This window comes from Myotis davidii, unplaced genomic scaffold (genome assembly GCF_000327345.1).
Source record: "Myotis davidii unplaced genomic scaffold, ASM32734v1 scaffold223, whole genome shotgun sequence".
NCBI classification, from domain to species: domain Eukaryota; kingdom Metazoa; phylum Chordata; class Mammalia; order Chiroptera; family Vespertilionidae; genus Myotis; species Myotis davidii.
The window spans coordinates 4,888,471-4,915,138 of record NW_006294609.1 but is presented as its reverse complement, the minus strand read 5'-3'; the positions used below and the strand labels follow the sequence as shown (position 1 = coordinate 4,915,138).

Sequence of the window (26,668 nt, the reverse complement as noted above, 5' to 3'; positions counted from 1 at the left end):
CTATGTAGGGTGCCAGGTGGGGTCCTGGAAATACTGCAGGAACACTATGTAATGTGTATGATCTTCTAACTACTAAGCTGTACACCTGAAAATAATAATAATAATAATAATAATAATAATAAAAGAACCAAAATTTTTTTGAAGGTTTTGGTAGAGTCTTCTCAATGGAGGGGAAGGAGGGTGGGGAAGAAAATTATTAAGAGGGAAAAATTCAGGTATGTGAGTGATTAGTGAGAATTATCAGAAGGCAGAAAGTCATGGTAAATGTATTAAATTCTGTGTCAAAAGCCAAGTGGAAAAAATCACCTGAGAAACTAACTTAGTCTGTTTTCTGTACTCTCTCTTTTGCTTCCCTTGTGGAAATGTTTTAAAAACATGTGGATCACCTGATCCCTTCTTTCAGTAGATCTAGATCATTTAAATGCCCTTATTTGTATTGAAGGCTGCATCCTCCTGCCTGCGTTATCTGATGGCAGTTCAGAACCACCTTCTCAGTAACACTATTTTGATTAAACCTGATGAGAATGATGACAGTGACAACTCCTTGCAGGGAGAGACATTGAAGGTACAGGTAAACACCAAGCTTTATTCTAACGATGCTTTCTACCCAGCGCGTAAAGCACAGCTTAATTGGCTATATCTCTGTGTATGATGATGTCGGATTTCACCATGTGGCTTATATTTTTGTGAGAGGTTTTATTGGGCCACTCATTTCACAGATTTTTATGTCATTGCACAGTGGTTACCATATTTGTGACACTCTCATAATGTGTCATTCCATGTGCTCCTGTCAGTCTTTTCATGTCTTTGTTCATTTTTATCTTTTTTTAAAGAACTATGAAATATGGCTCTTACAAGTGATCTCATATGCACCTGAAAGTTATATATATATATATATATAAATAAATAAATATAAGTAAATCCAGGGGCATAACATTTTAAACAACTTTGACATTTTGGCCGGTTTATTATATTCTCTTTATTCAAATAACTTTAAATAGATGATAATTTTCTCACTATCTTCATATTGAATTATTTCGAACCTTATATAGTTCGTTTCATTTTCAGTAATTATTTTTAAGTTAGCTCCTGTGTAAATTCAATAATTTGTTTGCACATGGCAATTTGTAGCAGTCCAACAATTTTTAATACCGTTGTTAAAATTTTGACAGATGCTCAAGGCTGTATTTGCATTGTTCTTCAGAATTTCATCTTTGTGGGACAGTTATAGAAATCAGTAAAAAATTGCTTCTTCCCTAAAGTGTTGACCAAACACACTGAAAAATTAACCACGGAAGCCATAGTTAAAGATAAAATTCATTACACTTTGCCCTTTTCTTACTCTTTGATGTATATGTACTATGTAAATCATACACATGCTAGTTCATATTTATGAGTTTATCTCATTATATAATCAGTTTTTAAATAGGCAGAAATGCATGAATAAATCATTTAACTTGCTGATACTATTCATTACCTTCTCTTGCCTTAGTTTCCTAATCAGTAGAAAGGACAATAACATCTCTGTTGTAAGGTTGCTGTGAGCATTAGAGACGAGACATGTAAAATACCTGGCACTGTGCTACCGCCAGGTGTGCAGTCAGCAGATGACGGCTCAGATGGTCAGTACCACTTAGACGACGCTTTATCTCGTCTGGTCAGTTCAGAATTCTCTTTCTCTTAATAACACCGAAAAAGAAAGAAAAAGACCCCACAAAATTCCAACAATGAAAACCAGTGTTTTCTATTTGAAAGGCTAAATTTTATAAATTCTTAACCCATGGAAAGAAATAATCTTGTTAAAGGCAGAATAGACTGGGTTGTTTAGTATTTCTGGGAAAAATAAAAAACACAGATTTCATCTAATGAGTTAGTTTGGTTATATTTTTTTAATAGAAAATAATTGTAAACTAAACATTCCTATGACCTTAACTAGTGTTTCTTACATTATTTAGTGTTTGTACCCCCATGAACTCTCTAATAATTATTTTTAATGTTTAATAGCCTGATACTTTAATTTTTAGCTCAAGTGTAATGGTTTAAAACATTAAGTGAAAAAGGTCACTTGTACTGTTTCAGAATGTTGTGTTTTTGTCTCATTTTACTCACCGCCTCTACATGCGCCTTTTACTGTTCTCTTTTTCTCTTTAGCTATCCTCACACTACCCAAGGCACTCTTCCACGGGACACTTTCTGGGCTGGCCACCGGGAGCTCCCTTGTGCTGTAGGGGATGGGAGACTCGTGTGCCCTCCCCCTCCCCCAAGGAAATACTGCCTATTTCTGTCCGCACTCCCGACCTTAGCCTCCCTAATCACATTACCACTTCCCATCCTAGCGGAACTTACTGCTTTGGGCTTATTCTGGCCACCTCATTATTTAATTTGGAAATGCATCATAAAATATGTCATTTCATGTTGTCATTGTGAGTGCATGTTCATCACAAAGCTTAAAAATAACACTGTGGTATTTTCTACCTAGGAGCTCAAGGTCAGTATTCTGGCTCTTGCCACCCAGATCCTGACTGGATGTGATGAAGTGTTGGAAATGCTACAGCAGGTCACAACCGCCCTCATAAATAGTGACATGCCTGACCGTGAGCAGAGGTGAGGAAAAGGGTTGTGAACTGTGACCTGCTGCCCTTCAGGAAGAACAACTTGCTTCTGAAAGTGAAGTCTTTTATCAGATATTCAGTTAATATACAGGGTTTTTGTGAGAATAAGTTGAAAGGGCAGGTGTTTCAAAGCCAAGTGCAAAAAAACTCTTTAATGGTAAAGAGTTCGATTCCGGTCCAGGACACATTGCCCAGGTTGTGGGCTCGATCCCCAGTTGGGTGTGTGCAGGAGGCAGCTAATCAGTGATTCTCTGTCATCATTGATGTTTCTATTTCTCCCTCCCTCTCCCTTCCGCTCTGAAATCAATTAAAAAAATTTTTTTTAAAAAGAAGCATTGCAAATTCTTTGGAAAAAAAAGAAAAGAATGTGTCTAGGGAATCATTTCACAATATACAGATATGTCAAGTCATTACATTGTTCACTTTAAATTTATACAATTTTATACGTCAGTTAGATCTCAGTAATGCTGCTTATAGGTGTGATTGGGCTAACAGTCGTGAACTAAGGGTAGCAAGACTGTGGGGGCAGCATCGGCTCTGACCTTCGGGCCTTGTACCTTCATTAGTCCCTAGCTCAGCACCATATGCACTTAGTTTCTCATGATAAGTACCTTAGAGAGGTAGCCGTGACTTAGTGATGCCGACAATTAACTGCTACGCAAAAGGATAACAGTGACATGCTATCTCAGATTTTACTGTAATTTTACTGCTCCAGACATAGGAGTGACCTACATATAGGATGAACATCTCATTCCCAGGAATAAAGCCTTTTCTCAGTCCTCCCCATTAAAATTTCTGCTGTGGTTTGCTGTTAAAGATGACTTACATACCATGCGTGTTGATGGTTTTAACGTTAGAGATGCTGCTAGAACAATCCTGCAGTGTAACTTCCTTCAGGCACCCATCTGTCCCCACATCCCTGTTTCTGAACCTCTCCCAGGGAGTAGGTGGGCAGGTTGGAACTGAGAACAGTGTTGCATTTGGGCTTGTTAAGGCATGTGAGGTCCACTGTTGGCAAGTGGTACAGATCTGCCCTGGGAGGAGATACAGTCTGAGAGCCTGGGAGATCTGAGCTCTGTTTTTGGTTCCAATCCCAATATCCTAAGTAGTCTTAGAGAACTTACCTAACCCACATCTTTCTTTGGGTAAGTCACATATCTTAATTCTTCTAGCAGAAGATTAGGATGTTAAGAATATGACTAGGTGCCCTAGCTGGTTTGGCTCAGTGGATAGAGCATTGGCCTGCAGACTGAAGGGTCCCAGGTTCGATTCCGGTCAAGGGCACATTGCCCAGGTTGCAGGCTCGATCCTAGTTGGGGGTGTGCAGGAGAATCAATGATTCTCTCTCATCATTGATATTTCTATTTCTCTCTCCCTCTCCCTTCCTCTTTGAACTCAATAAAAATATTTTTTTTAAAAAGGCATTGCAGATTCTTTAAAAATAAAAAAAGACTGTGCATCGGTAATTATTTAACAATATACAGATATATCAAGTCATTACATTGTTCACTTTAAATTTATACAATTTTATATGTCACTTAGATCTCAATAAAATGGGGGGGTGTGATTTTAAAGTCAAATGAAAAATCTGCCTGCCTCTTTACCCCACACAAGCCAGTTTCTCTAGGCAAAAGTGGGGGTTACTTCTGTGGGTAGGTGAACTGGTGGTGTAGCCACTCATTTTCTTGCTGTCAGAGACTCAGGGCAGCCCCAGAGCCAAGGGAGCTCTGCAGATGGTAGCTACCTAGAATAGCCATTTGCCTACCTAGAAGACCCATTTATTTATTTTTTTAAAATATATTTTATTGATTTTTTTACAGAGAGGAAGGGAGAGGGACAGAAAGTTAGAAACATTGATCAGCTGCCTCCTGCACACCCACTACTGGGGATGTGCCCACAACCAAGGTACATGCCCTTGATGGGAACGGAACCCAAGACCCTTGAGTCTGCAAGCCCACGCTCCATCCATTGAGCCAAACTGGTCAGGGCTAGAAGACCCATTTATAAAGTGCTTCAGAGGTGCTATGAAATTCACCATGTAAACATTTTGTGTGTGCAAAATCATAGGTTGAAGAGGAAATCTATTGAGATTTCTGTTTCCTCTCTCAGTAGTAGAAGATGGGAAATTTGTGGATTAAATTGCTGTCAACTATAAGTGCTTCCTTAATTCAAGAGAATTTGTCAGATAATGATGATGTCAGTTGCTTTTTCACATGCTGGGGGATGATATAAGTTGCGTTTTCTTGACATTTTTTGTAGGTTAAAAGGCTTGGAACAAGTTACTAAAGCTACCATGCTTGGTCACCTTCTTCCAGTGCTACTGACTTCCCTGATGCATCCAAATTTGCAGACTCTGATCATGGCTGACGCCCTGATGCCTCAGCTAGTGCAGCTGGTACTCTATACCAGTCAGGTACGATCCTTGGTGTGCCAGCGTGCACTGCTCTGCAGCCGTGTGCATTCGCTGAAGGCAGAATAAATATAACCATGTCTCTCAGAAGCCAAGGGAACTAACAATGGAATGAAGAAAAACATCGTGTCTTAAAAGTAAACTGAAACATTAAAGGAAAACATTTTATTTGACTAAATTATTTACTGCAATCTTTTAGCAAATACTAATTGCTAGTCAGCTATAAAAGTGCTAATCTACAATGCTACTGAGATCCTGCCATGATATTTCGTCTTCTGAGTTCTTGGTGGCTATCGGTAACCAATATAAATATGTTCCATTCCAGCATTGATTAAAATGATGTTAAATGGTCTAAGTAGCAAAGCATTTTTTAGTGAAAGAGGGCAGACTAGGATTGCAAAAAGATGATTTAAGTGATAATTCTAAGTTTGGCTCTGGTACCATCCAGATAACTGACGTCAGCACTTTAAGACATGATGATGGTTTTGTGTTTCAGACGGCTTTGCTGCTTAAAACCCAGTGTCCAGTTTTTGCCGAGGTGGGCTGTTCCCCATGTGGTGCATCAGACCAGAAGGGCAGGCTGTTCCCTGATGAGAGGTGAGCGGTGCTGCTTCCTCGCAGGAACCCCTGCCTTGTTTCTTCTGGTGAAAGCCTAGTGCTGCTTTTACAACAGTGATTTTTAGCGAGGATCATCTAACTGAAAAAAGAAAGAGAATTCAGGGACAGAATTTTACGGATAATTATAGAATTGCTTTGTAGTCTTATAGGAGCAGGTTAGAATAAATTTCTCCACCAATCAAGAGATTAGTTCAGAATTGACAAATTGTCAAATATTAATGATGAGGATGTAAAACATGACTTTGGCAAACAGTTTGACAGTTTCTCAAAAAGTTAAACTTATATGACCCAGCTATTTCACTTCTAGAGAAAAGAAAGCATAGATTCTGACAAAGACTTGTATTGAAGTTTTTAACAGCTTTAGTTAGAATAGCCCAAAAGCAAGAAACACCCCAAACGTCCATCAACAAGTGAGGGGATATATACACACAATGGTATAAGCATACAATGAAATCCTACTCAGCAATAAAAAGGAATGAACTATAGATATATTCAACAACATGGATGAATCTTAGACTAATTAAGCTGAATGAAAGAAGCCAAACCCCCACAAAAGGTATCCTATATAATAAAAGGCTAATATGCAAATTGTCCAACAGCGGAAGGATCAGTCACTATGATGTGCACTGACCACCAGGGGTTAGTGCAGGAGCTCAATGCAGGAGCTGCTCCTTGGTGGTCAGTGCGCTCCCACAGGTGGAGTGCCACTCAGCCAGAAGGAGCGCTTATGGCTGGTGAGCGTACCGCTGAGTGCATGAATTTCATGCACCGGGCCTCCGGTATAACTATATAATTATATTTATATAAAACTCTGAAAAATGCAAGCTAATTTCTAGTGACAGAAAGCAAAGTGGTCTGGATTATCAAGAAGGAGGAAATTTCACAGGTGTATCCATATGTCCAAACTTACCAAGTTGTACACTTTAAATAAGTGCAATTTGTTATATGTTAATTACATCTCACTAAAGTTGTCTTTAAAAGCATTGATCAGAAAGGAAGGACTTCTGGGTTTCTCTAGAGCAGTATGCTATCCAAGTGAGCTTTGTGCAGTAATGAAAATGTGTATTTCTGTTGTCTAGTACTGTTGGCGACAGCCACATGCTGTTGTCCAGTATTTGAAGTGTAACTAATGTGACCAAGAAATTAAATTTTAAATTGTATTTAATTTAGATTCAATTTAAGTAGCCATATTTTGACTAAGTAACTACCATATTGGATAGCACAGAGCTGAAAGAGAAGAATTCCACAGCAGCTAAGTGCAGGATTGGGAGTTTGTATCCCACAACCTGGGGCTGTGACATCCTTGAGAGTTCAATTATAATAGATAAGAGGAACTTTGAAGATACTTTTGTGAAGTAAAAATTACAGTATAAAGTAGTTGCATAGACTGATGGAGTTTTCAGCAATTGATGTTCAGATATCAACAAAAGGAACCTTTATAGGATGCTGATCCTGTGGGATTTGGAAACCGGCCAATTTAAACGCTTACAGTATCTTCTTTTTTTTTTCTGAGTAACTTTAAATGAGAGTTGGCGAGGTCTTCTCTTGGGTATGATTTGGACTTCCGCCTTGAAAAAAGAGAGGGAAATGCAAATATATTGTATAACAACAACAAAAGAAAAGAACCTTATAGGTAGGATTTTTTAAAATGTTTCTGATCGCCACTGATATCAAGCATTCAAAAGCCACAATGTTGTCATACTGCATGCTGTGGAAAATTAAAGTGACATTTCTTAACCTATTCTATTTCACTGTGTTACTTTTCTTCTTCCTGTCCTTACTGCTAAACTAGTCATGTTCTCTTTGTCTGATTGTAGGATGCTGGAAGAGAAGGAAGAGCCAGGCTTTCTCACTGGTTTAAAGATTCCTGCTCCATGGGCTGCTGGCAAGACTGTGGAAACAGTCCATCCTGTCAGAGACAACTATAAATTTAAAGAGACTGTCCACATCCCAGGAGCTCGCTGCCTGTATCTTAGATTCGATAGCAGATGCTCTTCACAATATGACTATGACAAAGTAAGCAAAAACCGCTTTAGAATTGGTTCCACCGCAAATAAGCTGATTATCTTTATATGCTTCTTATTTTCCTTTGCTGCTTGTCATCATTCTTGACGTATTTCTGTCTGCAGATGTCTCTTAGGAGAACTTCCCTAAGATAATGCCTGGAAGGTAGTGACTGGGGGAGTCAAAAAGCCAGCACCTCTGGGGTCTAAGAACAGTGTTTTGATAACATGTTGAAAGTGGGCTTTTGTAAGTTTTCAAAGTTTAGATCCGAGTCAAAGGAAATTTTTCTTTCTGTTCTGCTTACTTCCTGCCTCCCTCTGTGCTTGGAATTCCTGTAGATGTGTGTCCATTCATCTAGAAAGGTCTTACTGCCCAATTCTTGGGGCTTCTCATGTACCTTTTGGGGAGAAGGTGTCCTTTTAGAAGGGTTTCAGGTGTGTTAGGGCTTGTCTTTGTTTAGGTTATTCTTTGCCATTGTCTTAGGAGACTACACTTCCACATACTTGGAGGAGGTGTAGTTTCCAACCTGGTGGCCAAACCAAATTATAAGTAAAAGGAAGTGTTTAGGGCTTGAGATGTTTTCTTCTGTTTATAATTGTTACATTATAAACCATTATGCTGAACTTATGAGGAAAGGCTAATGAAATCGTGATATGTAACATATAAAAGAACAACTGAAGGATTATCTAATAGCTTTGCACTTACACAGGACTATTTTTATGTAGATTGTTAGCTGTCTGTTATATCTCTCCTTCCTGAACTTTGTAAGGACAATTGGTCTTATATCCCAGGGGATACTTAGGTTAAGAATAAAAGACTTCTTAACTGAATATACAATGAAATAGTAAAATACACTACTGGCAAATTATAGAATCCTCTTCCCTATTATCTTTAGGCTAGTGAAGATTCCCAGATGTCAGGAGGGACTTAAGACTTGCCCCCAAAATCACCGTAGCTGCAAACAAGAGACTTTAGAAAATAGTCTTTGGTGGGCCTCTCAAAAAATAGATTTTAAAAAAAAGTGGCATCAGTCTACACCACTTCATAGCCCCTGGCATCAGCTACCCCCGTGTTTTAGATTCAAACGATAATGACTATTTAAAATAGAAATGGAAGAGTTGCCATTTTAGTTGGTGTCATTAAGTTTCTCCATTAAAAGCCAGTAATTTGCCAAAACCGGTTTGGCTCAGTGGATAGAGCGTCGGCCTGCGGACTGAGGGGTCCCGGGTATAAAAAAAAAAAAAGCCAGTAATTTGCATCTTCTGATGGATGCTGACCTGCACCTGCACTAGATACTAGTGTTAAATGTGGAGGTACAGGGATGCTCACTACATGGATAGAAGAAACATATACTTTTCCAGTGGTCCCGCTGGTGTCAGGAGGGTACAAAGTCACAAATGATAAGTGTCCAGGACTAAAAGTGCAGCTTTTAGATCCAAACTGATCTCTCTGACGCAGTCAGAGGCTGTCAGTATATGTTTGAAGACAGGATTTGGTATTCACAGAAGCCAGAGCCTTATTCTTCCTGTGAGAGTATTTGAATGCCACACGACCTCTAAATTCGAAAGATGGTTCATTGGATATCAGCGAAGAGCCTTTATTGAAGAAAAGTGTTGATACATGAAAACTGACCCAAGAAGCAGCCCCCTTTCTGCCCAAATCTGTGTCATTTTCTTTTTATACCATGAAGCAACATTCTAAGAATATATGGCTTATTTTCAATTTGTTGCGTTTTTAAAATCCTCATTCATTGAGGTTTTTGGGTTGTTTTGTTTTTTGCTTTTATTTTGCTGTTGTATGAGATATAACCATCTTTTTACCTGTATTTGCTCACTTTATTAATTTTGGGGAGGACTTAAGGGGGCAAACTGTACCTTTTATTAATGAATTATATGTAGTTACTTAGGATTCAAATAGCTATTTAAAAAAATATATATGTGTTAACTGAGTATAACTATTTTAATGTGAAGTGCCCAAGTCAATTAAATTGTGATAATATTTGTTATTCTGTAGCTGCCCTGTAAATACCAATGGTTGATTGCATTCAAACTAATATCAGTTGTACCTTTAAAAAAAAATCAGGGAATATTAGTTATATTATGACTTCAGTGCCTGGTTATAAATGTATTTTTAAACAAACATTTTCTGCAGCCTTTTTATTTGTAGATGTTGTTTTTGTTTTTCTTTTACAGTCTAACAGTATATTTTCTGTTTTGAAGTTGGTGATATACGCGGGGCCTAACACAAACAGTAGGAAGGTTGCTGAGTATGGAGGCAATACACTGGGATACGGCAGCCGTAGTGTCTTAGGAACTGGTTGGCCGAAAGACTTGGTGAAGGTATGGTATCCAGTCACATTCACTTCATAGAAAAGAAAAATGAACTTATATTCCTCACGGGCCCAAGTATATTAACTAGAATTCCAGAAAACTTTGCCATGGGGGCTTTTTTGAGGTGGGGCTGCCTTGCCAGGCCTATGAAGTCACTACTTCATTCAAAATGATCCTCCTTTCCCTTGCAGGGCATCAGACCCCTGTCCACTGCAGAGCCTGTCCCACGGGTTACTGCATGGACTGAGGTGGTCACAGCATTTCCTTCCCTGGCCACTAAAAGGACTGCTAGTTCTTCCAGCTCACTTCTTCTCTGAGATAGGATACCCTTATAGTGGCTGCCCTGGACCCACAGGGCCATTGAAGTTTACAAATGTGGAACCAATGTTTGCAGATGAATTTGGGCCTTAGGAGCAAAAATGATCCATTCTGAGACTGATAAGATTTGAGCCATGCTCTGTGATCTGGGCCCTTGAAATACCACATACCTACCTAGAACATGAATATGAACTGAAAAACCCATTAAGACCCCCAAACCTCTCCCAAGTGTGTTCCCAGAGCCTTTATCTCATACATTATGTACCCGCTCTAATTCAGCCACAGACAATGAGTTTCTTCCAGAGGGCTAGTCCCGAGCATCCGACGCCAGATCAGCACAGCACTTTTAGCTGTTCCCTTTTCCTGCCTTTTGATTCTCAAACACTGTGTTGGTTCTACCACACAGAGCAGGCTCTTCCAGCACTGCCTCTGTGTTCTGCACGACACGGGCCATTTGCTTGCCTTATTGGCACAAGCGAGGTGGTGTGAAGAGGTGGGAGGAGGGCAGAAAGAATAGACATTTGAGGTATTTATTAAAATTATGCCTAAGATTTGATTCATCTTTACTCTGATCCTGCTATTGGGCAGTTGTGATCCACTTCACAGATGCCTCGTCCCAAAAGCCACCTGGGCAGGAGAGACCCTGAAAGGTTGATGTCCAAATGAGAGGGGATGGAATTTGAATTTAAAAAGCAAGTGAGGAAAGGAGTGAAGTATTGCTGTGGTCCTTTTGAAAGTAAATCTCTGAAATTCATTGCTCTCTTGAAAGCCGTGTGTCTTGTTTTTAAAGTGCATTTTCCCCCCCTTAAATTTTAAGGTGGAAGGAGATACAGTCACCTTCTCCTTTGAAATGAGAAGTGGCCGTGAACACAACACTCCTGACAAAGCCATGTGGGGCTTTGCTTGCACAGTTCGAGCTCAGGTACTTGACTAACCTCTGCTGTGGACATAGTCCTTTCTCCTTTGTGCCTTGATTGCGTACATCATATTTGCCTTGGAAGCAGGGCAGAATATGAGTCACTGTTTCATCCATCTCTTCCATTTGAAAGGCATAGACTACTGGTACTAAGTGGTGGTTTTATGGAATAAAACTAGCTGTGACCTCAGATCCATTTAGCAGCACAGAGAACCATGGCCAGGGCTCTGTCTTTGAAGCTGGGAAGAGGTGATCTGCCTCCAGAATCTTTCCATAGGACGAAGAAAACTTAGACACTAAGCGTTTGGACTCTGGGTTTAAGAGTAGTAGGGTCAGATTATTTTCATTCTAGTCCCAAAGGCTCTTCTTGCTAGACTAGGTTTGTCTCTGATTATATTTGTGTTATACTCTGTGTACAGGTTTTATCTACTCTCTTTAGCAGTGCTTAATAGTTATTCCCCACCTCCCTCTGATCCCGGAATCTATGTAAATAAATTATTTTCCCACCTAAAAAAAAAGAGAGGGAGGAGTAGGAGTTTACTACCCCCTCAAGGTACCTGATTTGTACAGTGTATTTTAGATTGGGGATCACTTAAGGTTAAGCAAGCTAAGACTCTCTGGAGTGGAATTCTCTGCTAGAAAGTAAGCGCTGAGTGAGCAGGCAGCTTTATTTTATTCTCTGCTGTATCTCAAGCTCCTAGAGCAGTGGCTGGTACACAGGAGGTATTCAATAAATATTTATTGAATGAGCCCGCAACCAAGGTACATGCCCTTGACTGGAATCAAACCTGGGACCCTTCAGTCCCCAGGCTGACACTCTATCCACTGAACCAAACCAGTCAGGGCTATTGAATGAATTCTCTGTCATCACTGACAACATCTTGGTTTGAGCACAGGATGGAGGTGACAAAACGAAATAGTGACTTATACCCAGGTAGGCACAGCAGAGGAGTTACCCAAACACTCGTGCATGGGATCTGTGCTGTTTCTAATATGGAGTCTTATTGGCTCTTCTCTCTCCAGAACTGTGTTGAGACTTCACTCTGTGGTCATTCCAGTGCCACCATCTCTCTGCTCATGGTTGGGTGCTGTCCCTGGGTCCCATAGCCGTGGTACTTGATGCTGCTCTGTGAGCCCTCTGGTTGGGGACAGTGCAGTGTGGTGAGTGCAGGTGGAGGGGCTCTGCCATGTGCACTGACCAGTGTGGTTTGCCCCCGTCTGCATTGTAGGAGTCTTCGGAGGATGTGTCAGGAGGCTTGCCCTTTCTGGTAGACCTGGCTTTGGGTCTGTCTGTGTTAGCTTGTTCCATGTTAAGAATCCTGTACAATGGACCAGAAATTACCAAAGAAGAAGAAGCCTGTCAGGAGCTATTGCGGTCCAAACTTTTACAAAGGTAACAACAGGCTCAAATGGGGCGGGTTTTCTCACAAAGGAGAAATGACTTGATGTGGAAAACGACTTTTAGTGTTTGCCGGATGATCGTGCCTACTGCCTGACAATCCTGTGAGTGTCATTGTGTAATTAAAGGATCCCCAAAAGGATGGGTAGATGGATGATAAAGCAAATAGGGCAAAATATTTATTTGAGAATCTAGGCGATGGGTATATGGCTAATAACCATGTAATTCTTTCAGCTTTTAAAATGTTTTAAAGTTTTCATAATGAAATGTTGGGAAGGAGGTAGATTTCCAAAGATGTGGTTTTGTATAATATGCTCATTTTCTTTAGAGCATATTTAAGTAGTGAATAAATACATAATGTGATCCTTCATGTTTTATTTGTCTGCAAACTTTAAGTAGCTTTCCAGATGGAAGAGGAAGTGCAGAATCTCTTTTCTGTCTGTTCAGGTGCCAGTGGCAGGTGGAAGCCAATGGCGTGATCTCCCCTGCCCTTACTCCCAGCCCGTCTCCGTTGCCTCTGACCATTGAGGAAGACAGAGAGTTCACCTACCCCTCCGACGTCCTCGTGCCTCCAGTTGGAAGCTACTTTGATCTGCCCCGGATCAGGCTGCCTCCAGGAATCATGATAAAGCTCAGGGAGATTTCTGGGCGTGCTAGACCTCAATTTAGACCAAGCATAAAGTATGTTTCTGTATAGCATTTCATGTTTCCAATGAAAAACATGTTTAAATATTTGAAGGGGGGTAACTTTCTTATAGTCTAGCAAATGAACCTTTAAGTTAATGTTTGTTTAATGATTGTTAAACAAGTACCCCAGGTGGCACTCTGGTGTGGGCTTGTAGTGAGCAGTTAGCATCACCCAGGAACTTGTTAGTTCTTGGGCCCCATTTCACACCTTCTGGACCAGGATCTCTGAGGGTAGGGCCCAATAATCTGTTTTCACAATATTTCCATATGATTCTGATGCATGCTACAGTTTGACAAGTTCTAGGTTTTTCTCAGGTGGCTTTATCTTCTACTTTCATTTCCATAGAGTCAAGCGGTATTTCTTTGTTTTTGATGCCTAAAGAGATGGTGAAGGAGGGGTCTTTATTCTAGAAGTCTTGCAGTTACAGATGTCTTCATGGTATTCTTGTTTAAAGTGAACCCTATTTTGCAAGCCTCTGCTCTGCCTAATGAGGCAAGATTGCCTATTTCAGAGAAAAATATAAAGAACAGATGACATTTAAAATGAAAAAAATACAGAAGCACCATTGCTTTCAGCCCAACATCTATACACACGAAATACTACAAGCCACAAACTGCATAAAATTAATTGGCAGATAAATGGTGCCAAAGGTCTTTTTTGATTCTGACACCTCTTCCAGCTCTAATGTGACTAGAGTTCAAAATGTATGAATCATAGAAAGTGAAATATCATTCATTTTGATTTTCAGCTTTATCAGCCAATGTTAGTTTTATCAGTTAAATATATTTAATTATTGCCAACTTGATAGGAAAGCCATCATATAATGTTCATGCCTCTTTATTGGAATAGGTGTGAATATTTAATATATTTAAATCAAAGCCTGTGTTCTTTAACCTGTAAGAACGTACTGGTAAGTTGAGCACATGGCATATCCTTGACCACTTTCCCTTGTAATCACAGAGAGGTAATTCAGCCAGATGTGATGGAGGAGATGGTGGTGTCATGTGTGATTAAGCACTTGAACTTGGTTGATGCACTGCAGTCTCTCATAAACTTCCAGTATCAAGAAGAGCACGCTGAGGAATATGACTTACTGTGTAAAATTATGGGAGAGACCTTTAAGAAACTCAATGCCATGGAGAGACAGCTGCAGGTAAGGGAAAGCTAAACACCAGCATGTCTCCTATAGCTGTTGGAAATCACTTCATTCCTAGACATGTAAGGAAGTTTACAAAGTGACCTGAATGGTTATGATGATCACGACCAGCACTCGGCATCTGTAGGCCGCAAGCGTTTCCCTTTTGCACTGACGTTCACGCTGTTTGATTTCAATGGCAGAGTGTTGCGGAATTGGAACAGAAATGGCAGAGTGAGGCGGACGAAGCCGCGCAGGGGAAGCTGGAGAGCAACACGCCGTTCTTCTACGACTATCACTTCAACGAGGTGCGAGTGCATGCCGCGTGCACAGAGATAGAATCAGGTCACTTCCTAAAATGTTGCACACCCCAAAATGCACCCATTCTTTAAAAGGGTTAAATAAAATGTATTAGAACAACATGTCAGTAATACAAATAATAAATTACTTCTTAAGTTATTTTTATGGGAATGCACATGTTGACTCGCTTGTTTTAAAAATATATTTTTATTGATTTCAGAGAGGAAGGGAGAGGGAGAGAGAGATAGAAACATCAGTGATAAAAGAGAATCATTGATTGGCTGCCTCCTGCACGGGGCCCCTTACTGGGGATCAAGCCTGCAAAGCAAGCATGTGCCCTTGACCGGACTCGAACCCGGGAACCTTCAGTCCGCAGGCTAATGCCCTAGCCACTGAGCCAAACCGACTAGGGATTGTTAAGTTGTTTTTTAACTGAATAATACGGTTATAAAGAAGCTAGCATCATTATCAAATTTTGCTTTCAAGCCTTAAAAAATCAAATCAATGGCAGAGTTATAAGCACTGAAAAAAAACCCTCAGAAAGCGGCCAATACCATTTTTAATCACTGAAGTATCAAGTGATAATTTACAAATGTGCTTCTGGCATAGAAATATGGACCAAAGAGGGTGCTTTTCCCCCTGAAATTTTCTATGCCTTTTAACATGTGCAGAAAAGCTCAGTCTTTGCAGATCCCACATACCATCTTTTCTTGATTTTTCCTTCTTTAGAACAAAGTGAAAGAACTAGAACTTTTGTGTTCAATGAAGGAAGTCTCCTTTGATGGAAATGATCTTGAAAACATGGTCCTATCACTGAGGTTAGTGATGTTAATAACTATGCAAAGCTAATTTATTCCCTTGGTGCTCAAAAAATGTGAAGATCTAGTCTCAGCAGATATTTTATAAAGTAGTGTGTACTTACGAAATACTTTAGACTTGTGAATTTTGATTTTAACCTTCAAAAGTTAGCACCATGGCATTTGAAACTGGGCAGAAAGAACTAAAACTGACCACAGTTTTATAGCCCTGCTCCCCTCTGATGGGGAAAAGGGGAGGTGAGCAATATTGACCAGTTGACTTTTGCTTAGTTTCCCGTCTATCTTCTCATATATTTTGTAATGAAAAAAACTTTGGACTTGGTAAACTAGAGAATGACTAAATGCACCTGAGCCTTTCTTTATAGGGAGAAGTTCCTACAAGAAGTGAATTCTCTTATTCAGAAACCCTCGCACCCACTGGCTAAAACGAAGACGTTAGTGAAGAGCTTAATGAACCGAGCCGAACTCTTGCTGCATGTCACCATTGCGGCCCATTCTGGCCTCACCAGAAGCATCTCGGGGACCCCTGCAGAGACTCCGGGTACTGCTCCAAGCCAGCCCTGCACAGGCTCTTTGCACTGGCCGGCTCACAAAATGTGCATCAGCTACTTTTTCAAAAATCACTCTTGTGTACTCTCAGAAAGGAAGAAAAAGGAAATTTTAACATTTTTTATTGTGCCTTTTACTTTTTCCAGCCACGAAATGCTTTTCATTGAATTCACGTGGTGTTTTGTGAGGCAGCTGAGCACCGGGGATGCTCCCTCGCCTGCCTCTTCCACTTTTCTTGAGAGCATCCTAAGGAGCCCATGACATGTATTTTTGTAATTTTATGCCCCTTATTTTTAGTTGATGGTTTGCCATTTTCATAGTAACATATATAACTAGATAGTCAATATTGCGAATCTTTTTTAAAAAATATGTTATTGATTTCAGAGAGGAAGGGAGAGGGAAATAGAGAGAGAAACATCAATGATGAGAGAGAACCATTGATCGGCTGCCTCCTGCATGCCCCACACTGAGGATCGAGCCCGCAACCCGGGCATGTGCCCTGACCAGGAATTGAATTGTGACCTCCTGCTTCAAAGGTGGATGCTCAACCACTGAGCCATGCTAGCTGGGCAGTATTGTGAATCTTTTAATGCATCATATTTTCCTCTTGAAACTGAGTTTGCATTTTGTCCGTCCCCCCCACCCCTGCATTTTGTCTTTTAATAATTAGGTGGAATCTTCTAGCATGAATTTCCACTATTAGATTTTTCCCCCTGATCCCATTCTAATTGTTAGCCTGAAAAAGTGTTTCTCAGGGACATTAATGAGTCTTCTTACTTAAGTGGGATCACAACTTTGGGCATAGTCCAAAATAACAAGTGTTAATTCTTCTCCTGAAAACACAAGTTGAGTAAACATATTCTTAAATGAAAGACTGCATGTAACCCAGCCCATTACCTGGTGGACACTTTTCAGCAAGCAAACTCCTTTGCAATCAGCTGATTGCCTAGGGCTCCTCTCACTTAGGAGAGAAGTCTAGGCTGACTCCCAGGTTTCTGACCCTGCCCATAGGCTACCGCTCCCTGAGGACATCAGGGGAAGTGTGCCAAGTGTGCCCCGAGATCACATGCCAGGATGGTCCGCTACATAATGTCCCTGGCCCCGTTAGCCCTGGTTACTTAAAGTTCCCATAGAAAGACGACGACTCACTAAGGCTGGGGATGCTTTCCAAGCGGCTCTTACTTTAAAGTGTTCCTTTATAAAACAACTATTTTCCTGGATAGTGTTAAGGAGTGTATCTTATAGGAAGGGGCTGGTCAGATTCTAGCTCAAGTGTGATATTTACTCTTACTATGATCAAAACAGGTGTCGCAAAATGGTAATAAGTTCGTTAAACAAATCCAGGATTAAAGGGTAACAAAAGCCATCTCTGGGTGAATAAAAGGGTCTGGATTTACTTGAATTAATAAATTTTTGCTGCCAGAAATCACTTTATTCTCTCTTGCTTTTTAAAATGCTCTACTAAAGTGGACATTGATAGTCTATGAAATTAAATGAATTTTTGAGCCTTTGGAAACCCAATTTGGTGAAAAGATTTTAGTTTTCTAAGCTAAGATTATTTTTAACCTAATATCTAGGTTTTAAAAATTTGCCTAAAAATATTAGTTGTGCTTTGCTTGCTGGTTTGGTGGTTGAAGTCTCACAGAAAGCAAAGCTATTCGGTAGTTCCAGGTTGCTGCTGTCCTTACAAATGGGATAGATATGTGAACCCTTTTATTCCTCTCTGTTCCAGCTTGTAAATCAGCTTCTGAAACAAAGGTGATATCTCATGCTGTGCGGCAGCCTGTTTTTCTTCGTAGCATGTCGGCTCCTTCTGACCTGGAAATGATTGGTAATGAAGATCTGGAATTTACTAGAGCAAATCAGAGGTAAATGGCTAATGGCCAAGGTTGGATTCCCACACGCAGTTGAATGCTTTTCAATTAACAAAACACACTCCCTGAGGGTCTCTTGTTTTTCTGAGCCAACAGTTTTCTTTTCCGTAGGCGACGCCATGGGACCAGCCACCGGAGCAGCTCCTTTACGCTGCTGCAGTCATTGGCCATCGAGGACAGCAGGGACAAGCCCACCTACAGTGTCCTGCTGGGGCAGCTGTTTGCTTTCATCGGCACCAACCCTGACCAAGCTGTATGTCACGTATTGCCGACCACAGAAAAATAATACTGAAAAGCACAGGCCTGAGACAGTTAGCCAGAATCAGGCGTGCTTCCTTCTCATGCATTTCAGGTGTCCAGCAGCAGCTTCCTTTTGGCTGCACAGACAAGGTGGAGGCGGGGAAACACTCGCAAGCAGGCCCTGGTGCACATGCGCGAACTGTTGACTGCAGCTGTGCGAGTTGGGGGAGTGACGCATCTTGTGGGTCCAGTGACAATGGTTCTTCAGGGAGGACCCAGGTCAGTTGTTTCTGTTGGTTTATACTGTCCTGTCCGGAATGGGCAAAGGAGACAACCGCCTCCCAAAGATTCTCCTTGGGACCAAATCCTTATGTTTCCTCCTAAAATATTACATTTTTATTTGTATAAAAGTAGTTTATGATTTTGTAAACATTCAGCATATACAGAAAATAAGTCTCTTTACTCACCTTTTCCTCTTAAATTCCACTGTTCATTAACAGCTTGTTGTATCAAGTACACATACATCAATAGCTGTTTAATTCTCTTTGTACACATATGTGTGTATGAGTGTGATTTTTTAAAACTTAATTCCTATTATACGATACATGCCTTACTGTAATCTTGCTTTAAAGTTGTTTTGCTTTGTATATCTTGGATCTATCTTTTCATGTCACTGCATATGAATCTGCTTTACAGTTTCTAAGAACTTCATGGACCTCCACTGTATGGATGTCTAAATTCTATATTATTTAATTCATCCCCTGCTGATGGGCACATCAGTTCATTCTTTCTTCTCTCTCTTCCTCTTCCTCCCTTCCTTCTGTTCATTCTCCCTTTTTTCTGTTTTGTTGGTTTTTGCATTAACAATAGTGCTTTAATCAACATCCTTATACTTGTATTTTTGTATACTTTTATGCTTATTTAACGTATTAATTTCTAAAAACATAATTGTAGCTACTTAGAAGAAGGTTTTGTAACTGATTTGTGAGGAATTTTGCATTACTAGTTTCCCACTGTGCTTTAGAGATCTTCAGAGAGAAATAGAAAAGGCTTTTCTCTCCTAGTCCTGGGCTGGGACTGCTGGAGGCTGCATGTGCCTCCTGGCAACTCTCTAGGGAATTCTGGCCAACAGGGGAGGGCAGTGGCTGGAGGAAAATGTGTTAACCAGGAGCTCATGTGAATATCTTGAGAAATTTCTGTCAATCGGGGAAGGCTGGTTATTCTTCAGAAGCAAATAACTCCAAAATCTCGGCGGTTTAAGCAAAAGTTTAGTTCTTACTCATGCCCATCACAGGTCCATCTTGGCTCATGGTAATCACAAGGAGCCCAGGACAGAGAGGAGACCACCATCTCAAAAGCTGTCGGTCCCCTTGTCAGAGCTCTGGTCATTGGCCAGACTAGTCACATGCCCACCCTACCACAGGGGTGCCCAGAAGGCTTAGTGGGTAACACTAACAATACCACAACTTACTTCCAGAATAATTTCTCCATAACATTTCCCTCAATTACTAATGTCACATGTCAAACATTTGAAAAAATGCAAAAAAATCCCGAAGTGTAAAATCACCTGTAAATCTAGTATATTAAAATAAAACTTAACATTTTAGTGTCTTCTGTCTTTATTCTAACCATAGATCTCATCTCCTATAATGTTATTAGGGGTTCTATAGCACTGTATCGTGTTGCTGAACCTTTATTAAGCCAACTCCCTATTTTTAAACCTTAGGATTTATTTTTACTATTATAAACATTTTTACTATTATTACATTGCATATATTTGTCAGTATATCTAGATAGTTCCAGTTCTAAACTAATAGCAATTGCTACAGAATCTAGCCCAAGTTGTGTTTTTACACTGGGCAAGCCTTACTTCAGTCAGCTAGATTCTCCTTCTCTGCTAATCGAGTGTGAACTTGAAAAGGACACTTCGCTGATCTGGGCCTTGGCTTTCTCATTAGGTACAATCACATTTACAGCATTCATTGCTGCATGGGACACTGTAGGTGTGTCTCAAATAAGTAGTTTTCATTATTAAATACATTTGGGAAATGTTGGGTACCATTTCTTGCTCTTAGATATACTATGGACTTTAACTTTATAAGGCTCTGAGAAGTCCTGCAGTAGGGAGCCTGCTTAACTTTACCTAACCTAGGATTCCTTGTACTTCTCTTGAGTGTGTGGCATTGTCTTGGAGGCACACTTAGAAATCCTTCCCAACGGTCTCCTGTCATCCTGCAGTTAGGGAAACACCAGTGATCGCCAAGAAGCGATCTCTTTAGTTATAAATTCATTAGACACTCAGGTTTCTCAGAAGAAATCTCTTGCCCTCATGTTCACTGTCACTGTTCTTGACATGGCTCAGGAAGCCTGAGTTTTGGTTTTGTTTCCTAGAATTGAAGAACTAACCTGTGGTGGGATGGTTGAGCAGGTCCAGGAAGCCTTTGGCGAGACCATGACCTCTGTCGTGTCTTTGTGTGCTCGTTACCCTATTGCGTGTGCAAATAGCATTGGACTCTTGTGTACCATACCTTACACCAGGTAAGCAAGGAAATGCTTTTATTGTATGTAAGTTATACCACATTGTAGTTCATTAAATACAAATATTTTTAACGTAAAAAATTGTATTTTTTTGCTTTGATTATCCAATGATATCATGCTGATTAAATGAGCTTGCCGCCTGATGCTACTATGTAAATTCCTTCTTGATGAGTTCCTACATGGTCAAATGTGGCCATTAGAGGTTATATTACATTGCGAGAATGAAGAGGTTTGAAGAAAAGAAAAAGGTCCTTAGGAAATTACTTATAATTTTGTCAAAAAATTTTTTCATGTACACATCTATTTCCTTTCTTAGTCACTCAGTTAATAGTTTGAAGATGTCAGGCACTCATGAAGTCATTCTTTGAATCCCCTTATGATAAAAACATATAATTTTTTTCTGTTAGAGCAACCTCGAGTTGATGCCATCAGTTTTTACTTTGCTGTTCTGTATGAACAAACCAGAGCTTGAAGTTCCTTATTAATGAAGGAGATCCTCATTCTATAAAAACATTTCTGTGTTCAGTTATACACGGGAGTATTCTAAGTTGTAAACAAAGACCTATACCGGCATGTTTTTTGCCCCTTTGATAACCCGAGTCTTAAGTGAGAGATTCTTGAGGGCTGGTCAGTTATGTTTGTTCTGTATAACCCTTTCCACCGGGCCCAGGAGTGAAGAGAAGTGCCTGGTGCGCAGTGGCCTTGTTCAGCTCATGGATCGGCTGTGTAGCCTGAGCAGTCAGACCGAGTCCAGCTCCAGTGAGAAACAAACCAAGAAACAGAAGGTGGCCACCATGGCCTGGGCAGCCTTCCAGGTGCTTGCCAACCGCTGTGTTGAATGGGAAAAAGAAGAAGGTAAGAAGCAGGATTCCTCTCTCTCCCTTCCTCTATCTCTAAAATCAATTAAAAAAGAAAAAGATACCGTCTAGTGGGGGAGGTTGACCAGTGAACATATAATTACAGGGTAGTCAATGCCATAATTAAGGTGAATACAAAGTGATGTGGGACCATAGAGGTTTCTATAGACCAGCTGTACTACAGATCAGGCAGAGCTTACCAAAGAAGGTGACATGTCAGTTACTCTTGAAGGGATAATGAAGACTTCCAAGCAGAATAAACAGTGCACATAGACACTGGGATCCAGGAAATCATAGGAAGTTCAGGAAAAGACAAAAAATTATTGTGGCTTTTATAAGAAACTAGAGACCTGGTGCACAAAATTTGTGCGGGGGGGGGTCCCCTCAGCTCCTCCTGCTCCCTCTCCTCTGATAGTCCGGGAGCCCTTGGGGGATGTCGACTGATGCCATCCATGAGGAGCGGGCCTAAGCCATGAGTCGGACAACCTTAGTGCTGCCACAGAGGTGGGAGAGGCTCGCACCACTGCCGCTGCGCTCGCCAGCCATGAGCCCAGCTTCTGCTGAGTGGAGCTCCCCTTGTGGGAGCACACTGACCCCCAGGGGGAAGCTCCTGCATTGAGCGTCTGCCCCTGGTGGTCAGTGTGCATCATAGCAACTGTTCGGTCAATTTGCATATTAGCCTTTTATTATATAGGATGCTTGGGAGCGGGGGTAGGGGAGGCCCTGAAACTACAATGAAAATGGAGCTCCAAAAAGCTTTTTTATTTTGAGAAGAGGTAGAGTGTGGGTTAAAATTAATGTTTTCATTGCAGTAAAATGGTGATTCTTCCCTGCCAATCACAGTCTGTTTTATTATGGTTTTTTATGGATTAACTAGAGGCCCAGTGCATGACAGTCGTGCACTGGGGGCGGGGGGTCCCTCAGCCGGCTTGCACCCTTTTGCAGTCCGGGAGCCCTCGGGGGATGTCTGACTGACATCCTTAGCACTGCTGTGGAGGCAGGCCACTGTGCTTATGGCTTATGGCTAAGCGGTGCTCACCCTGTGGAAGTGCACTGATCACCAGGGGGCAGCTCCTGCATGGAATGTCTGCCCCCTGGTGGTCAGTGCACGTCATAGCAACTGGTCATTCCACCGTTCGGTCGATTTGCATATTACCCTTTTATTATAATAAAATATAGGATTATATTCAGTTTTAATTAAGAATAGTGTCTGTTCTCAACATTGAATCATTTTTCAAGTTGCTATTACCTTTTTGTGTGCAGATGTTATCTAATGAGAAGATGCTAATTGGATAGCTAATGAAATACTGAGCAAGTTAAAAAAAAAATGGGCAAGAGGGGAGGGCTTTAACAGGGAGGCCAAGGAGGAGGACTTCCCAACTTGCAGGCTCACCATGGCTTCCTGGGGTTTCACCAGGCTTTTTCTCTCTTTAACTCTGAAGGCGGCTCCACAGAGGCCGTGCACTCAGGTCTGGCCCGTCAGGTGTCCAGCCTTCTCACTAACCATCTTGCCCGAGCGACTGAGTGCTGTGGCAACCAGGCTGCAGGGAACGATGCTCTCCAGGACGTCCTCAGTCTCCTCAACGATCTCTCGAGGTAGGGCAGGCCCACCGAGCCCTGGGAGCAGGCTGCTTGCCTCTTGAATGATTGGGGTTCCTTTGGTTGCCTTATCTTTTGAACCATGTAAATTACTAGGCTGTTCTGACATACTCCTACCTCAAGAAAAATAATAGAGAATAAAGTCATTGAAAAATAGTATTTCATTCCAAAATGTGAGGATTATTTAGATGAATATCCACATCATAAAGTAGTATAGTTTGCTTCAATACTTTGCTGGTAACATCTGCTTGCCTTTCAAGTCTATGCATTTACATTCAATAACCAAAAATCCTTACCCTCATTATAACAAGATTAAGGAATAATCAGTCAGGACCTATCATTAACTCACTTTCTCATGCTGTGTCTTTTTAAGTTTTATTTATTGACCTTAAGAGAGAGAGAGAAACATTGATTTATTATTCCACTTATTTATGAATTCAAAGGTTTATTCTTGTATGTGCCCTGACTGGGAGTTGAACCCAGAACCTTGGCATATGGGACAATGCTCTAACCAACTTAGCTACCCAGCCAGGGCCTTATGCTGTGTCTTTAAAAGAAGATTTCTGTGGAAGTTTAGAACCATCATGTTGAGCCATGAGGCCCACGAGAGCTTGTCCGCACAGGCTGCTTGTTGTGTGGCTCCTGCTGGATTCAGTGCTTTCTCCTTACTGACAGCTGTGGCCGATCCCACACTGGTGAGGCCTGCCCAGCACCGCATGGTGGCTCGTGTCTCGAGGTACTCCTTAAAAAGGACTGAAAGATGAACTGTGAGGCTCCTAGGTTAGGTTTCTAAGTCTGGATGCTCTATGAGTCATGCCAAACTATAGGATCTCATGTAAGTGAGCATCAGGGGTCAGGAAAATATTAAAAAATCTTTCTTTTTAAGTATTATTGGTGAATTATGAGGTTTCATCAGATAATTTAAAAAAACCTCAATTCTTGACCATCAAAGCACAGTTCCAAATCCAGGTCTTCCTCATGAAATCTGAAGTGATCCATTGGTTTAACCTCAGGTAGGGACCTCTTGCTTCTGAATTTCTATAAATTAACATTCCCAGCATCATGTACCTTTTCTTCCTTCTTTTTCAGGAGTCACATAGGTAAAGCCATCCTAAGCCAGCCAGCTTGTGTGTCCAAACTCCTCTCCCTGCTGCTTGACCAACGCCCGTCTCCGAAGCTGGTCCTTATCATCCTTCAGCTGTGCCGGGCGGCTCTCCCTCTAATGAGCGTAGAAGACTGTGGGAACGTGGAGCTCCCACCATGGAGCTACTCTGTTCCCTCCCTAAACAGTGAGCAGGAGGATCCCAGCGACCCCGCATCCAAGATCGCCTCGTTGCTCTTAGCAAAGCTGGCAGATTACGTGGTCCCAGGTGAGCAACTTTGGGACGGGAAAATTAGCACGGCCTTTGTGGACACTCACACGAGCTTTCACTTGTCCACTGTGGCAACTGTGCTTTGTGATAAAAGAGATGAAGAAGGGAGAAGGGACACAGGGAGAAAGGGAGGAAGAGAGATTCCAAAACCAGTGTTCTCACTGCACAAACAACTTTGCAATTTTTCTGTTTGCTTAAAGGATGTCAGACAGTTCTTTCTCCAACCGCTTCTGAACCTGACACCACATTGACAAAAACCAGTCCCAAGAATTCCTTAAAAGGAGATAAAGATCCTGGAGAAGAGAGTGAAGCAGTGGATGGCAAGCTCTCTATCTTTATCCACAAGCGGGAGGACCAGTCATCCCATGAAGTTCTTCAGCCATTACTAAGGTAACAGAGATTTAATAGCTACACGTCATCAAGCACTAACCATGTCGCAGGCCCTGTGCTGAGTAAGCCCCTTACATATGTTAACTGTCTCAGCCCTCTTAGCAATTCTAAGACATAATCACTGCTACTGTCATCACCCATGGAAAAACAGGCTGGGCTGAAAGGCAGACACAGGGTCTCTATTCACAACTTGACCACAGCTCAGTTCTATCTCTCCAAACCCAACAGAGCAAAAGCCCTGTTGACAATGTATTATTTGTGTTCGATGGAGAATTTACTGTGTGACTTGGGCTTTGAGAAGGAATAATGCAAACGGTGTTATTGGCATCCTTCAGCCATCAGTAAATTTGAAGATGCATTGACTGTGGGGTGGAGATGTAAGATAAACTTATTTTAGGTTTTATTCATGGAAGTATGAATGGTATGATTGCTCAAAGAAGTAGAAATATGTCATTATTGTCCAATGACCACAAGTCTTTGGGGCCCTGTTAGTGGGATCCAGGACATCGGGAGGCCTGCCATAGAGCACAAGGGACTGTAGAGCAGGTGTTTATGTCTCAGGTGGAAGAGTCATAAACACCTGCTCTACATGATTTGGTGATGGTTTCATCTTCATAATTGGGTCCCTTGTCTGTCATCGTGACAATTGAAAACACTAATGGGCTGCTGGCATAAACTAAGCAGGTTCAGGTCAGGTCAGTGCTTATGAAGAAATATCTGAGAAACATCTTGGGCATTGCAAAACGTCACAGTATAAGTTTGGTGGCAGAGGAAGCTGAATTATTAAAAAGGAAGATCCAGGGGAGAAACAAAGATGGCAACATAGGTAAACACCTGAAATTGCTGCCTCGCACAACCACTTCAAAAATACAACTAAAAGACACGGACATCATCCAGAACCACAGGAAGGCTAGCTGAGTGGAAAGTCTACAACTAGAAGGAAAGAGAAAAGCACACTGAGACTCAGAGGAGGTGTGGAAATAAAGTGCAGAAGTACGGAGGCGCATGTGGAAAGGGCTGGCAACTGAGGACGTGGTTGGCTTTTTCAATCAGGAGGGAGTCACAAGCTCCCCACTGCTCTGAATGCCAGGTCCGGGCGAGTCTCTGGGGACCCAGACTCATACGGGGAGAAACTGGACTGTTTAGCAGTGGGCGGAACTCGAGGGCGGCTTTCTCTCAAAGGTGCTTGCAGCGATTACCATGGGACACTGAGACCCGGGACCTCTTAGGGCAGGACTGAGGATCAGCCATAGCTGTCTGCTCCATCCTCTTGATTCCGAGATCCTGCCCCACCCAAACTGTGGCAGAGGCTTTTGCATATGAATGACCTGGCCCTTTGCAATCTACAGTTACCTAACAAAATGCAGCTGGGTCAGAGAGCCCCAGAACACCCAAAAGAAGACCCAAGGCCCCACAGCAGCTTGCATTGCTTCACAGCTGTGCCTCATCTGGGCACCTCCAAATCCCAAAGAAGAGGAATCTGCAGATCTCTCCGTAGCTCCTGCAGGGTAGCCTTAGACAGAGGTTAAATGAGCACCTCCTTAGAGATCCAAGAGCCAGTGTACCCAGTAGTCAGAGTGGACCATCCAGATTACAACTCCTCAGATCCATAAGGGACACACTCGGGGGGCAGACTCAGTGAGCACCAAAGCCCCACTGAAGCAAGTCTTGCCCCAGCAGGGTGTCTCCAGCCAAGACGT

At 41.6% G+C, this 26,668-nt stretch overlaps 1 protein-coding gene across 1 annotated transcript in view; it reads left to right on the top strand.

Moving 5' to 3' along the window:
* HECTD4 (HECT domain containing E3 ubiquitin protein ligase 4) overlaps nucleotides 1-26,668 on the top strand; it is a 142,193-nt gene that overhangs the window by 34,279 nt on the left and 81,246 nt on the right. The window contains exons 17-37 of the mRNA XM_015567364.1: nucleotides 443-571; nucleotides 2,480-2,604; nucleotides 4,872-5,025; nucleotides 5,519-5,619; nucleotides 7,458-7,656; nucleotides 9,837-9,983; nucleotides 11,110-11,214; nucleotides 12,438-12,601; nucleotides 13,055-13,288; nucleotides 14,256-14,448; nucleotides 14,634-14,738; nucleotides 15,460-15,548; nucleotides 15,914-16,089; nucleotides 17,830-17,965; nucleotides 18,083-18,224; nucleotides 18,324-18,490; nucleotides 20,603-20,749; nucleotides 21,420-21,604; nucleotides 23,049-23,202; nucleotides 24,295-24,575; nucleotides 24,779-24,968. Of these exons, the coding sequence (XP_015422850.1) occupies nucleotides 443-571; nucleotides 2,480-2,604; nucleotides 4,872-5,025; nucleotides 5,519-5,619; nucleotides 7,458-7,656; nucleotides 9,837-9,983; nucleotides 11,110-11,214; nucleotides 12,438-12,601; nucleotides 13,055-13,288; nucleotides 14,256-14,448; nucleotides 14,634-14,738; nucleotides 15,460-15,548; nucleotides 15,914-16,089; nucleotides 17,830-17,965; nucleotides 18,083-18,224; nucleotides 18,324-18,490; nucleotides 20,603-20,749; nucleotides 21,420-21,604; nucleotides 23,049-23,202; nucleotides 24,295-24,575; nucleotides 24,779-24,968 (3,323 nt within the window). The remainder of the gene's footprint in view (nucleotides 1-442; nucleotides 572-2,479; nucleotides 2,605-4,871; nucleotides 5,026-5,518; nucleotides 5,620-7,457; nucleotides 7,657-9,836; nucleotides 9,984-11,109; nucleotides 11,215-12,437; nucleotides 12,602-13,054; nucleotides 13,289-14,255; nucleotides 14,449-14,633; nucleotides 14,739-15,459; nucleotides 15,549-15,913; nucleotides 16,090-17,829; nucleotides 17,966-18,082; nucleotides 18,225-18,323; nucleotides 18,491-20,602; nucleotides 20,750-21,419; nucleotides 21,605-23,048; nucleotides 23,203-24,294; nucleotides 24,576-24,778; nucleotides 24,969-26,668) is intronic.